Source organism: Andrographis paniculata, unplaced genomic scaffold (genome assembly GCF_009805555.1).
Source record: "Andrographis paniculata isolate CXL003 unplaced genomic scaffold, ASM980555v1 Contig45END, whole genome shotgun sequence".
Lineage (NCBI taxonomy): Eukaryota > Viridiplantae > Streptophyta > Magnoliopsida > Lamiales > Acanthaceae > Andrographis > Andrographis paniculata.
This window is the reverse complement of record NW_026137579.1, coordinates 462309-474752: the sequence shown is the minus strand read 5'-3', so window position 1 is coordinate 474752 and position 12444 is coordinate 462309. Positions and strand designations below refer to the sequence as shown.

The following is a 12444-nucleotide window of genomic DNA, read 5'->3' as shown; positions in this document are numbered from 1 at the left end:
ATATGATATCTAATTTATTATTTAACAAAAAAGAATCATCAAAATTATTTCATGAACTATCAATTGTAGAAATTTGAAATCATAGCTTTATGATCACAAATTTATCCCCCATCACATAATATTTTATTACATGACAGCATAATAAGTTATTATTATCCTATAGTGTCACATGGAATCAACTAAATTAACTATATGTATATATATATTTTGAAAATATACGACACAAAATAAAATTAAAAAAATAAATAAGGGCAAGGGATAAGATAAGGTTGTTTGTCTCTTGTAAATTTGCACCGTCTTCCTCCTTCCCTACTACACTACACTGCACTGTTCTACTTCTAATCTTCAGCTCAGCTGATTCGACGACTACACTGCACTCCAATTTCGAATTTTCTTAAAGGATTAGCCCTCTTTGATCGTCATGCTAGCTTCGACTACTCTGAATCTCGGCTGTCTCAGCACGCACCGGTTGAATGCCGCTGCCCACACCACTCCCAAACCCTTTCTAATTCCCCCCACCGTCAGGACGAAGCATCTCTCGAAATCTTCCGATGACTTCCGCTGCTTCAAACTGGATAATCCTGTGAGGACAGCGGTGGCTGCGGTGGATTCCTCCGATCCAATTGAAAAGGTCCATAATTCTCCACATTCCGTCGAACTGTACTCGTTCTTATCGTCTTTTTTTTTTTTTTTTTTTTCATAATTAGGGTTCTGCGATTGAATTCGATGGTGGTTGTTTGTACATTCGCTCGGTTAGTTACAATCAATTGCTTTAATTTTTCGAGGGAATAGGAAGAGGAAGCGTCCTCCGGAAGGAAGCAGTACCACTTCGTCGTGGCTAATGCCAAGTTCATGCTGGATGAGGAGGAGCATTTCCAGGAGCTAATGGCGGAGCGTCTTCGGCTTTTCGGGGAGCGGGACAAAGAGCAGGATTTCTGGCTTGTGATCGAACCCAAGTTCTTGGATAAGTTCCCTAACCTTACCAAGCGCCTCAAGAGGCCTGCTGTTGCTCTTGTCTCGACCAATGGTCCATGGATAACGTAAGAAATTTCACCATTCGATGCATGCCTGTGCTTAGTTTGCCGTATTTTTTGACCTCGATTTGATGCTCTGCATATACTTGTTGGTTTGTCCTAGTTATGCTGTCTTGCATTAGTTTAATAGGTCTGAGTGGGGTTCTTATTGGTAAACATGAATAGAAGAATCTTGCATTTAGGAGATACTCGTAAACCATGAGATGAAATTGGATGGATTAATTTATTTAACACGAACCTTCGTTTGTTTTTATGGTATAAAAGCTGACGAAAATCTAAAAGTCGGGCATTGTTATAATTGATAGGATAGAACTATATGTTAAAAGAGCTGTTAGCGCCGACTTTATATATATATATATATGCGTGTGTGTGTGTGTGCATATCTTTGTATTACGAGCAAAAATGATCATGTTGTGTTGGATGGATGCTAGAAATCATGTCAAATTGCAAGTGTCTAGGTCACAGGTGGTTTGGAATGAATATCCGGGAGACAATTTATATGGTTGTGGAGTCTTGTAAGAGTGGACAAGTCATTACTTGGGTGTGGTTTTTCAGACATTATTATTGGGGTTTACGATGAAATAAAGAATTGTGCATTTATGTTTTTTTGCGAAGTTTAATTGTCCCAACAAGATTTCATCCCATTTGATACAATTGTAGTTGAACATATGCTGAAATGATATCCTACTCATGCTACATTTCATTTATCATGTCTTATGGTGGATAATTTTTTTTTTTTTTTTTTTCGCTTTGGGCGACAAAAGGGAATCGATCACCGATCCTTCCTAGTTGCCTAAATGGTGGGATAAATTTAGCTACCCCGTCGATGGTATGAGATGATCTCCCAAAGAACCTCATGGGATTCTTTTTCAATTTTTAGAACAGAATTCATTCGTGTCTATTTACTTCAGTTTTATTACAAATGACTAATCTGTATCAATTCTTTAACGGCATTTTGATCTGTAGTTTGTACTTTCTTCACCATATAGCATTACATTGTATACTTGTGATGATGATTTGAATCGAACTCGAAAATGCATATTATGTGTAGGTTCATGAAGTTGAGACTGGACAGAGTTCTGCAGGACAGCTTTGAGGCCGACAGTCCGGAAGAAGCTCTGGCTTCCGATCCTGTGGAGCTGAAGTTCGACAAGCCGGAAAATTGGACAGCGCCGTACAGAAAGTATGAATTTGGGTGGTGGGAACCCTTTCTTCCTCCCAAGACATCTTCAAATGTATGATTGAAGAGCATGAGATGTGTCTGATTTTTGTAAGGTTTTTTTGCTTGTAGTAGTTGTTAAAATATATATATATATATATATATATTTATGTACGTTGTGTAAATGTATTGATCGGGATGCTGAGGAAATGCATTTCCTACTACGATTGAGGTTCGTTTTGTATTTCAGCCTATAGTTCCCATCAAGTTGGAAAAAATCATATTAAAAATATCAAAACAGTTTAGATCCGAACATGTCTGTACATCTGAGTGTGAAGACATTAAAATTTTACAATTAATTATATAGAAGACATATTATATATACAATAAGTTAAAGTACTAATTATCGAACTCAAATCAAAAGTAAAAAACAAAAATTGGGCAGGTCAATTCTATCAAAGACATATTACCTATCCAATATACCGAATATTGGGTAGTTCATTATTATTTGCAAGTGTAATAATTTAACAAAATAACTAAAAAAATCCAATAAATATTGTGATAAATATAGAGTAATAATTAAAATTCAATATTTTATTTTATCAAAATTAATAATAAAATAAATTTAACAAATTATAAAATAAAAGTGAGACTTTGGGAGACTGAGGAGAGGGATTACTATAAATGAGTAGAGCTTGCAAAAAATGACCCGACAGAATTCAATAATCGGGTTGACACAACCCGACACGATAATAAATGGGTCGGGTTAGGATTGAGATTCTCAACTCAAACCCGACAGGACAATCCGATTATAATATATTAATATTGATTAATATATTTATTATATATAAAAATAATTATAATTTAATATTTTTTCATAAATTAATTTAAACTAAATTCAATTTTAATAATTCTGACGCTAAAACCAATAAAAACTAACATAACACGACAACAAAACAAAAAATTATTTAATTTGAATAAAAAATTAGACTTAATTATGTGTACTGGTCAACATGAGTCAACCCGAACCCGACACGATAATAAACGGGTTAACACGAATCCGACTCGATAATAAACGGATCGGATTAGGATTGAATAATTTAACCCGTTTAAAATAGTCAACCCGACACGAATCGACACATTGCCGGCTCTAGAAATAAGCACCGGAAGAGGGGGAATTTGGGATTTATATATACCTAATGGGCCAATGTGCAAATATACTATGGTAATATTTCTATGCCCTAATTGGACTCCAGAAGTAAATACTACTAGCATAAAACAAATTTGCAATATTAAAAATATGCTCATTATATTCGTCGAACTCAACCGAGGTCGCTTGCTCGGGAATTTTTGGGAGTGAAAAGTATATGGAGAAACGGTGCAGTAATTGACTCGAAGCGGCGATGGAAGCGGTGGCGGAGGGGCTGTGGGCGCTGGCGGAGCACCACGAGCAGCGCAAGGAGATAGGGAAGGCGGTGAAATGCCTCGAGGCCATTTGCCAGAGCCCCGTCTCGTTTCTCCCTATTATCGAAATCAAAACCCGCCTCCGCGTAGCGGCGCTTCTACTCAAGCACTCGCACAATGTCAATCACGCGAAAGCGCACCTCGAGCGCTCTGTACGTGATTTTTCCATTTCTCTATTTTCTTATATGTTGCTTTGAAGTCTAAGATTGCTGTTTATCTGCTCAAATTGTAACTGTGTATGTGAATTCCTGCTCTACTTGCAGTTGACAGCTTCCAGGGTTGTTTCTTTTTAATTTCTTTTTGTGGAGAGTGTTAAGAGTATTTGTGGATGCTTTTCCTTTTTGATTCAAATCAAAGCTTAAAGAGATAGTTTTGTTTGTTGAGTTTGATACTCACAAAGCAGTCAGATTTGTGTGCTTTGAGGAACTTCGAAGAACATTAACCTAGAACAAATGCACAAAGTTTCAACGATGTTCTTGCAGTATATGGCCTGTATATTGTCGGCACCGGATCGAGAATGAGGAATGACTCCCTACGTTCTTGGTTTAGTTGTCATTAAATTCAGTATATGTTATAATAGTTTGTAGAGGTCTTTACAATTCAAACATGGTGTTAGCCAACTTATCTTACACTTTTTTAGTTGATAAATTTCTGTAATCTACCAAGACTTGTTGCAAGTGGCATTAAGTGAATAACTTTTCGTAGTATAGTATTACTTCAGCTTTTTATTGAGAGAAATTTACTGCATTCTCTAATGGATCTTGACTTGATGCAGCAACTTCTTTTGAAGTCCATTCCATCGTACTTTGAGCTGAAGTGCCGAGCTTATAGCCTGCTGAGTCAGTGCTACCATCTTGTAGGGGCAATTCCTTCACAAAAACAGATATTAAGCAAGGGTTTAGAGCTTTCTGCCATTTCTGGAGATGGGTATGCTTACTTTTAATTTCAAGAAGCTATTGTTATTCTGTTCCATGTTCGCTTTTCAGAGTTTTGGTAATTAACTCTTTGTTTATCGCTAAAGACAAAGGAATATATTGCTTGTGGAGTTGACATTTCCTCTGAATCCTCATATCAAAATATTAAAAGATGTTGAAAGAGTTAAGCACATCCTCCAAAGCTGTGTATTTGAGATGTCTTGAATAAACCTCTACTTAAAAACTCACTCAGAATACTTATATTTTTAACTTTATTCTGAACTTGAGCATTGTTTTCATATTTCTTTTTAGAGGATCAAGCAGCAAATCTTAATTTTCACTTTGATACTTCTTTCATGGCCCACATCTTCAAAATGCGGCTACTTATGTCATTGGAATCTTTTTTTCCCCTCACGTGCAAGTGGGATTCATCTCATTAGATTTGAGATTTCTGTAATCTTCAAAATGCGGCTACTTATGTCATTGGAATCTTTTTTAATTTTTTTTTTCCCTTAACGTGCAAGGGGGATCTATCTCAAACAAACCTTGCACAAAGGGTGGAGTGGGACAACTCGAACACGAGACCTTTCGATCTAATATCATATTAAATAACCATCTCACCTAAAATTTTAAGCTAATAGGAAAATGCATCATTAATTATATATTATAGTCTATCAACAATATGTAATTATGTGTAGGAAGACATTTTTGGTGCCAAAAGATATTTTCTCATAGATTTCCATCTATTATTTGATACTACATTTTTGTCTTCTAATAAACATTACTTTTGCATTTTTACGATATGATGTAAGCTTTGAATTCATTCTTCTGTAATATTTCTGTGCATTTATTTTGGCTGAATTTCGATCTCTGTCACATTTTGTTACATAATAATCCATCACTATTTTTTACATTGTTATGGTGTAGTAAATAATTATGTATGAGTGAAATCTGTATGTATGTGTATATATGTAATTTTATTTTTTTTCTTTCTTCATGGAACATTGGCTGAGGATTAATTTAAAAGTAAGGTCATGCCTTTGAAGGTTTGCAGGGAGGCTTTGGTCATGCAACTTCAATTCTCAGCTAGCAAATGCACTTATAATTGAGGGAGATTACCAAGGGTCAGTTTCATCGTTGCAACAGGGGCTTGGATGTGCAACAGAGATGTGTTATCCAGAGTTGCAGGTTGGTGTTAGCTGTTATAAACATTGGTTTCTTATAGTGTACCCAAGTGTCCAAAGCATGAAAATGTGGAAAGGTGACATATTATCCTATTGTGCTGATCTTTCAGTAATCAGTTTATATTCATGATTTTTTCTCGAATAATGTTCTTGAAGGAGATGATATTTACTCCTAGGAATCTAATTCTAGGTCTCTTTATTTTTTGGAACAGATGTTTTTTGCGACATCTATTTTGCATGTGCATCTGATGCAATGGGAGAGCACAAGTCTGGTACAGGAGTCTGTCAGCAGGTGCAATGCAATATGGGAATCTATTGAGCCTGATAAAGTAAAAAAATTTTTCCTCCATTTATATTAGTGTTTCTTCAATTTCTCAAATAGATTGCCAGAAGAAACTACCATTTTGTGAAGAAAGTATTGAAAGCAGGTTTAACACTTGAGCTGGATTCTAATTCTGTTTTAACCTACCCCACTTGGACTGTTTGTTGTGATATAATTGCATTTGGATTTTAACGTGGGCCTAATGTAACCTGCCTGGCGTTCTGTTAAGTCTCAGATTATGCACCACCTATACCAGATTCACGATTCACAAAATACTACATGTAGGGTCCATAAAGTTCCTGCTAGCTATTGAATATTTTGAAACCAGAATTATAGTACATTTTATATTTGTTTTTGCATTTGCCTTCTAATGAAATAGAATCCAATGATCCAAGCTCTGGGATCAGTAGTATTTAATTGGCGGTATTGGAATATCTTGATAGTGAGAAATTTTGGTAACAACGGGTTTAAGCTGTAGATTTGCAACTCTGCATTTAAACTTTATAAAAAAAATTAATTCAAAATAAGAAATAGGTCTAGTAGATTGTCTTGATCTTTGCCAAATCAGAATCATGACATCCTCATCTTTGTAACATTGTTATTGTAATTCTGGATTGTAATTTTGTGAAAAAATTCCTCTTTCTTGTGGGTTTTACCTGAATGACAACTAAAGAGTTAACATCTTTCTTGTTCTTAAGGGACAACATTGCCTTGGTCTCCTGTTTTATCATGAGCTGCTGCAATTATTCTATCTACTCCGGATATGCGACTACAAAACTGCTGCTCAACATATTGACAGATTGGATGCTGTCATGAAGTCTGATTTGCAGAGTATGGAACATTATCAAGATCTCACCAATGAAATTGATGCATTAAATCACAGCCTCTTGCGCTCTGACTTGAACTACAGAGACAGGTCTGCTCTTGCTGACAAGCAATCTAAGCTTCAGGAGCAACTTAATAATTTTGTGGGAATAAATTCAACTGGAAAAGCAACCTTGGAGCCAGCTTACTTTGGAAATGTGAAGCGAGCACTACCTGCTAAGCTTGAGTTGGCTCCACCTCCTATTGATGGGGAATGGCTTCCAAAGAGTGCAGTCTATGCATTGGTGGATCTTATGGTAGTGATCTTTAGCAGGCCAAAAGGGCTCTTTAAGGATTGCCTGAAGAGGATTCAATCTGGTTTACAAATAATCCAAGGTTTGACTTGAAGTGATATAGTCTTCATATCTTGGTTATATTTGACTGTACTTCATGTTAGCTGCTCCGCATTTTACTCATTATTACCATTATTCCTGGAATTTTGAAGAATTTATGATTCTCAGTATCATCTGTATGACTGACTGCCTAGTAAAAAGGGAGCATCATATATTAAACTTCAAAGCTTGGTGCAACAGTACACAAAGAAAGCTTTTTAAAATTTTATTTTAACCTGTGGCTACTACATGGAATTGAACTTGTGGTAAATTTCTGTTTTGCTTGCAGGGGAGCTGTTGCAGTTGGGAATTACTGATGGGGTCAAAGGTGGGTTATATTCATGGGACATTTCTCTGCAAAGATTTTTTTAACAATCTTATGTAAAAATCCCACTGAAGGATGGTCTATTTTATAATGATCATCTTTTTCTGTAATATTATGGCAATACTGAAGGTTTATTAACACGTGCTCTCTGCAATGTACTGGATGGCAGAGGTGGAGTTGCAGCACTCTGCAATTTGGATGGCTGGTGTTTATTTAATGCTTCTAATGCAGTTCCTTGAAAATAAAGTAATAATTGATCTTACTCGAACTGAATTTGTGGAAGCGCAAGAGGTTGGTTATTACTTCTATATTAGTGGTTATGCTTGTCTTACATGATGCATAGCGCTAAATTTATGTTGTCATCTGTTGAAAAGCCTGAAATTATACATCTAAAACTGTCCATATGAATTAGGATGAGACAGCTCACAATCCTTTTGCAGTTCCCTATAACAAAATAGAAATCTATGTCCAAATTGTGTAAATTCCATTCATATAAACGTGAAACTTTTATTGTGTTTTCCCAATGAATATGATATTCCCCGGAATGCCTTTTCTCAGATGTCATTTCAATTGTTGTCCCAGGCTTTAGTTCAGATGAGAAATTGGTTTGTTCGGTTTCCAACCATCCTACAGGCTTGTGAGAGTATGATTGAGATGCTAAGGGGCCAATATGCACATTGCGTGGGCTGCTATAATGAAGCAGCATTTCATTTTATTGAAGCATCAAAGGTACCCTCATGATTCTCTCTATTCATATGCTATTTTTACACTAACCTGTGTGCAATTTAAATACATATTTTTTTCATAGTTTGTATAACATATTTTTCCCCCCCTTTTTTTTTTTGCTCCTGTCTCAGTATTCAAACTGCAGTTAGGAACCTTATTGTGTGTGCTCTTTGATATGTGTTTATTTCTTATGGCATGGTATAATGTTTTTTCAATTGTATATTATTGTTTCATTGCAGTTGACTCAAAGCAAATCAATGCAAGCCATGAGCCACATTTATGCATCAGTATCTTATATTTGCATTGGAGATGCTGAATCTTCAGAAAAGGTGCTGTCTCCCCCTCTTAAAGTTTAACATGATAGCTTTGTGAATGAGAATGTCAAGATTACATTGCAAGCCCTTGGTGTTTCTCAGGTTGTTGAGTTGATTGGACCTGTTCTTGGAGTGATAGATTCTTTTATTGGGGTGCGAGAAAAGACATGTGCTCTGTATACTTATGGATTTCTCCTCATGAGGCAGCAAAACCTACAAGAGGCCAGGTAAACATTCAACACTAAATCACATCGCATATTCCTAACCCTTCCAATGTTGTTTGGAAAAGGATTGATTTTTATATTAAGCAATCAAAACACACTATAAAATCAAATCCCATAATTACGGACCTGTAAAAATAAACAATCTAATAACTTATTATGGATAATCCCAAATATACTTGGAAATATTATTGGATATTTTTAACATGACACTTCCTCTTAACTTCAACGTAATAATATAGGACACTATATTGCATCATTAACTTCATGCCAAATAACTCGAGTAGCTTTCCATGTGCTTAAACTTTTCTTTTCACCTTCCATGTAACCTACTGCAACTTGCAAACCATACAGTTAGCAGTTGAAACAAGAGAATCTGACGTAACTAGTGTAGAAGTGTAATGATTTCTCTTCCATCCATTGGTTGGAGGGTGTAAGTTGTGCTAGTTCACTTTGCTACTAGGTTTTCAAATCCACCTGTGAGTAGAAGCACTAAATATCCATTAAGGGAGCCTGCAGTGATGGTTTGTGCTAAGTTTGAGTATGTTTTGAAGGAACAGTTGAGTGATGCTATTGCTTGCCAGTGTTGTGGTTCGGATAATAATGTATTATGCTGTAGATGCTGCCATGGCGCACAGTGACTTCTAGGCTTTCTGGGGCAAAGTATAACCTACAATTTGGGACCAATCTTGAGCCTGATAGTGCTATATAATAATTTCATTCATCAAATCACAATAGAATACTTGACTTGTAATGCCTTATAAACAATAAAAAGTTTGAAAATCAATAGAATCCCAAGTAAAACTACAAAATTACCATAACATAGAAATACAGAGTTGAGCCTTAGTTTATTTATATAAAAAAAAGAAAGTTCAAATTGTTGAATGTGTAAGAATGAAGAACATATATATATATATATATATATATTTCTCTAATCTGTTCTTTGTATTCCATGATGCAGAGTTCGACTGGCTTCTGGCTTGCAGACAACTCATACTTATTTGGGAAATCTGCAACTTGTTTCCCAGTATTTAACAGTGTTGGGAAATTTAGCACTTGCTCTACATGACACAGGGCAAGCTAGAGAGATCTTGAGATCCGCCCTAATATTGGCCAAGAAGCTTTACGATATTCCAACTCAAAACTGGGTTCTGTCGAATTTGACAGGTGGTACACTTGCTTGCCTGTCTTTTTGACTTGTTTCATAATAAGTGATATGCTAAATGTAATTAGTTTTATTGAGAGAATGAAACTGCTTCGGTTTTCTTGTAAAGCATCTAATTATCTGACACTAATTGCCCGCAGCATTATACCAACAATCCGGGGAAAAGGCGAGTGAAGTGGAGAATCTCGAGTACCAAAGGAGGAAGGTAGAGGATTTGCAGCAAAGAGTTGCCATTGCATGTTCCTCTATTTATCACAACCAACTGGTAAGGATGGTTCAGTTTCTTTGTAAAGATCTACTCTGTATGTTAGATTCAATATCTTATTCATTGTGGCCATAAAATGAGCAACAGATTGACAAGTCGAAATTCCAAGTCCATCAAATGAACGAGCATGACATGAAGCGGGCATTGGCTGGCCCTTCCAAGAGTGTCGATCTTGATATCCCGGAATCCGTTGGACTGTTGGGCATGCAACCTGCCCGATCATCCGCGAGGCTCATGGATTTGGATGTTAGGAGACTCGGGAAGAAGAAAGCTTAAGGTCGCCGTAACATTTGTAAGTTAATCTTCTTTTGGCGCGCGGACATTATATAGCCTAGACATACATTCTAGCATGATCTTTATATATCTATTATATATATATACACATCACATATTGGCCATTTTAGATGTGTTTGTAAAGCTCTTGTCTGTAGATGCAATTTGGTACTGGATGGATTCAGTGATGACTCTAAAATGATAGAGAAAGATTATATATTAATGCTGTCCGGTTAAATTACTAATTTTTAATAGTGGGTTTGGTTCCTGTAGTCAACTCATATATTCGTCCTTAATTAATTAAAAAGGTTTAATTGGTGTGTACAAAGACAAGACAAGGCAACCTCCTCGTCACAGGTTTCAGTGTTTTCATGACACCCTGCAACAATAGGGTTAAATAATACTAATAATAATAATAAGAGTCAATAGATCATTTTTTTCTTTTGAAAGTCAATCTTCATTTCACATTAGATTTGTGAATTATTGTTTCTGTGCAAGATTTAAATATAATTAGGGATTGAATAAATGAGATTAGGAATGTAATTATATACAAAGAGATTATTAATTAATTAATTAATTTTGCTGTATACTGATATGATTATTAATTAATCTTGCATTTGCATTCTTACTTGCCCCTAACCTTAACCCTTATGCTTAAATATTCATTTTTTGGTGACTCTTAAATAGTAATTCACTTATTTTATATGATATAGTTTTTATAGAATAAAATTACGGTTTTAAATATCATAGTAAAGAAATGTGAATGATATATATAATAGTATATATAATTCTTAAGTTAATTATCAATTAATTTTGATAAAACTATACAATTTTATACTATTATTGAACGAATTAGTGAAAATTCTAAAAAGTTCCGGTTCACATGTAGAGTTAAAGGGGTGGGGGAAGAAGAAGAGATATACACTGTTTTTTTATTAGGATAAGATTAATTTAATACTAATAATTACCAACACTCTTTTTTATCAGGAAAAATAAATAATAGTTTCTCCAAACTAAATGAGTTTTCAATAGAAGATAAACTAGTTATTGAAAGGAAAATTTACATGGGTTATGACGAAGAGCAGCATCCAAAATAAAGTGAAAAATTTACTTTGTGCAATGATACTGATTTGATTCAATCAACACAAATTAACAAGATAAACAATACATATTTAACAACATACGATGATTATCGTATACAACATATAATATAATTCAACATGAGACAATATATTACTTCTTCTGTCCATTTTCCAACGTCCTATTTGATATTTACAGACATTTTTAGACAATTAGGATTTTTGATATAAAATAACAAATTTATCCTTTACTTTGTGTATAGAAAAAGAAAAGGGTAAATAAAGTAAGGGTAAAAGAATCAATTCTGTTTATAAAAATAGAAATGGGACAATAATTGTTGGACATTTTAAATAAAAAAAATAGGACGTTAATTTGTGGACGGTAGAAGTATTTATTTAAGCTCAATAAGTATACATACAATATATAAATTGTACATTATATACTTTTATACGATACAACATTATGATATATTGTATATATATATATGCATGGACTATTTGATCATGTCAGTAGGCTAAACACAGCGGTATTATAAAATACATTTGATTATATTTTTTATATATATATATATATATATATATGCAACATGTTCAAACCATAGCAAGCAAGCAATAATAATAATATAATATAATTCAATTAAAATGAGTTTACATATGTTAATCTGGAATTGAATAATTATTAGTTGACGAACGCGATCCTATCAACAAATTAAATTAAAAAGAGGGAGGGAGCTCCCTTCAGTCCAAACGCAAAAATGAAAAAGGATGAAATTCGACTCCCGAATCATCCACACATTCGCAAT

The 12444-nt window shown here is 34.7% G+C and overlaps 2 protein-coding genes across 3 annotated transcripts; both read left to right on the top strand.

Annotated features, from left to right (window-relative positions):
- Positions 1 to 268: 268 nt before the first annotated feature.
- On the top strand, positions 269 to 2442 carry LOC127252279 (uncharacterized). The gene is made up of 3 exons (XM_051276401.1): positions 269 to 631; positions 793 to 1040; positions 2086 to 2442. Exons 1-3 carry the CDS (start codon positions 422 to 424, stop codon positions 2273 to 2275), a joined length of 648 nt encoding a protein of 215 aa, XP_051132358.1. The 5' UTR covers positions 269 to 421; the 3' UTR covers positions 2276 to 2442.
- Positions 2443 to 3488: 1046 nt separating this feature from the next.
- On the top strand, positions 3489 to 10821 carry LOC127251853 (sister chromatid cohesion protein SCC4). 2 transcript variants are annotated; one of them, XM_051275760.1, is made up of 13 exons: positions 3489 to 3809; positions 4433 to 4584; positions 5618 to 5759; positions 5968 to 6084; positions 6776 to 7277; positions 7563 to 7601; positions 7768 to 7889; positions 8232 to 8327; positions 8564 to 8653; positions 8741 to 8865; positions 9821 to 10026; positions 10165 to 10289; positions 10377 to 10821. In XM_051275760.1, exons 1-13 carry the CDS (start codon positions 3597 to 3599, stop codon positions 10563 to 10565), a joined length of 2118 nt encoding a protein of 705 aa, XP_051131717.1. In that variant the 5' UTR covers positions 3489 to 3596; the 3' UTR covers positions 10566 to 10821. The 2 variants fall into 2 exon arrangements, with proteins under 2 accessions (XP_051131717.1, XP_051131716.1); XM_051275759.1 differs by having other exon boundaries at positions 8181 to 8327; positions 10377 to 10820.
- Positions 10822 to 12444: the final 1623 nt, after the last annotated feature.

What these genes read in the sequence shown, in the direction of transcription:
- LOC127252279 (XM_051276401.1), top strand. Translation starts at nt 422, where the DNA reads ATGCTAGCTTCGACTACTCTGAATCTCGGCTGTCTCAGCACGCACCGG. An exon ending in CCTCCGATCCAATTGAAAAG is followed by an intron (nt 632 to 792) that starts GTCCATAATTCT and finishes TCGAGGGAATAG; the next exon opens with GAAGAGGAAGCGTCCTCCGG. An exon ending in ACCAATGGTCCATGGATAAC is followed by an intron (nt 1,041 to 2,085) that starts GTAAGAAATTTC and finishes TATTATGTGTAG; the next exon opens with GTTCATGAAGTTGAGACTGG.
- LOC127251853 (XM_051275759.1), top strand. Translation starts at nt 3,597, where the DNA reads ATGGAAGCGGTGGCGGAGGGGCTGTGGGCGCTGGCGGAGCACCACGAG. An exon ending in CAAAACCTACAAGAGGCCAG is followed by an intron (nt 8,866 to 9,820) that starts GTAAACATTCAA and finishes TCCATGATGCAG; the next exon opens with AGTTCGACTGGCTTCTGGCT. An exon ending in GGTTCTGTCGAATTTGACAG is followed by an intron (nt 10,027 to 10,164) that starts GTGGTACACTTG and finishes AATTGCCCGCAG; the next exon opens with CATTATACCAACAATCCGGG.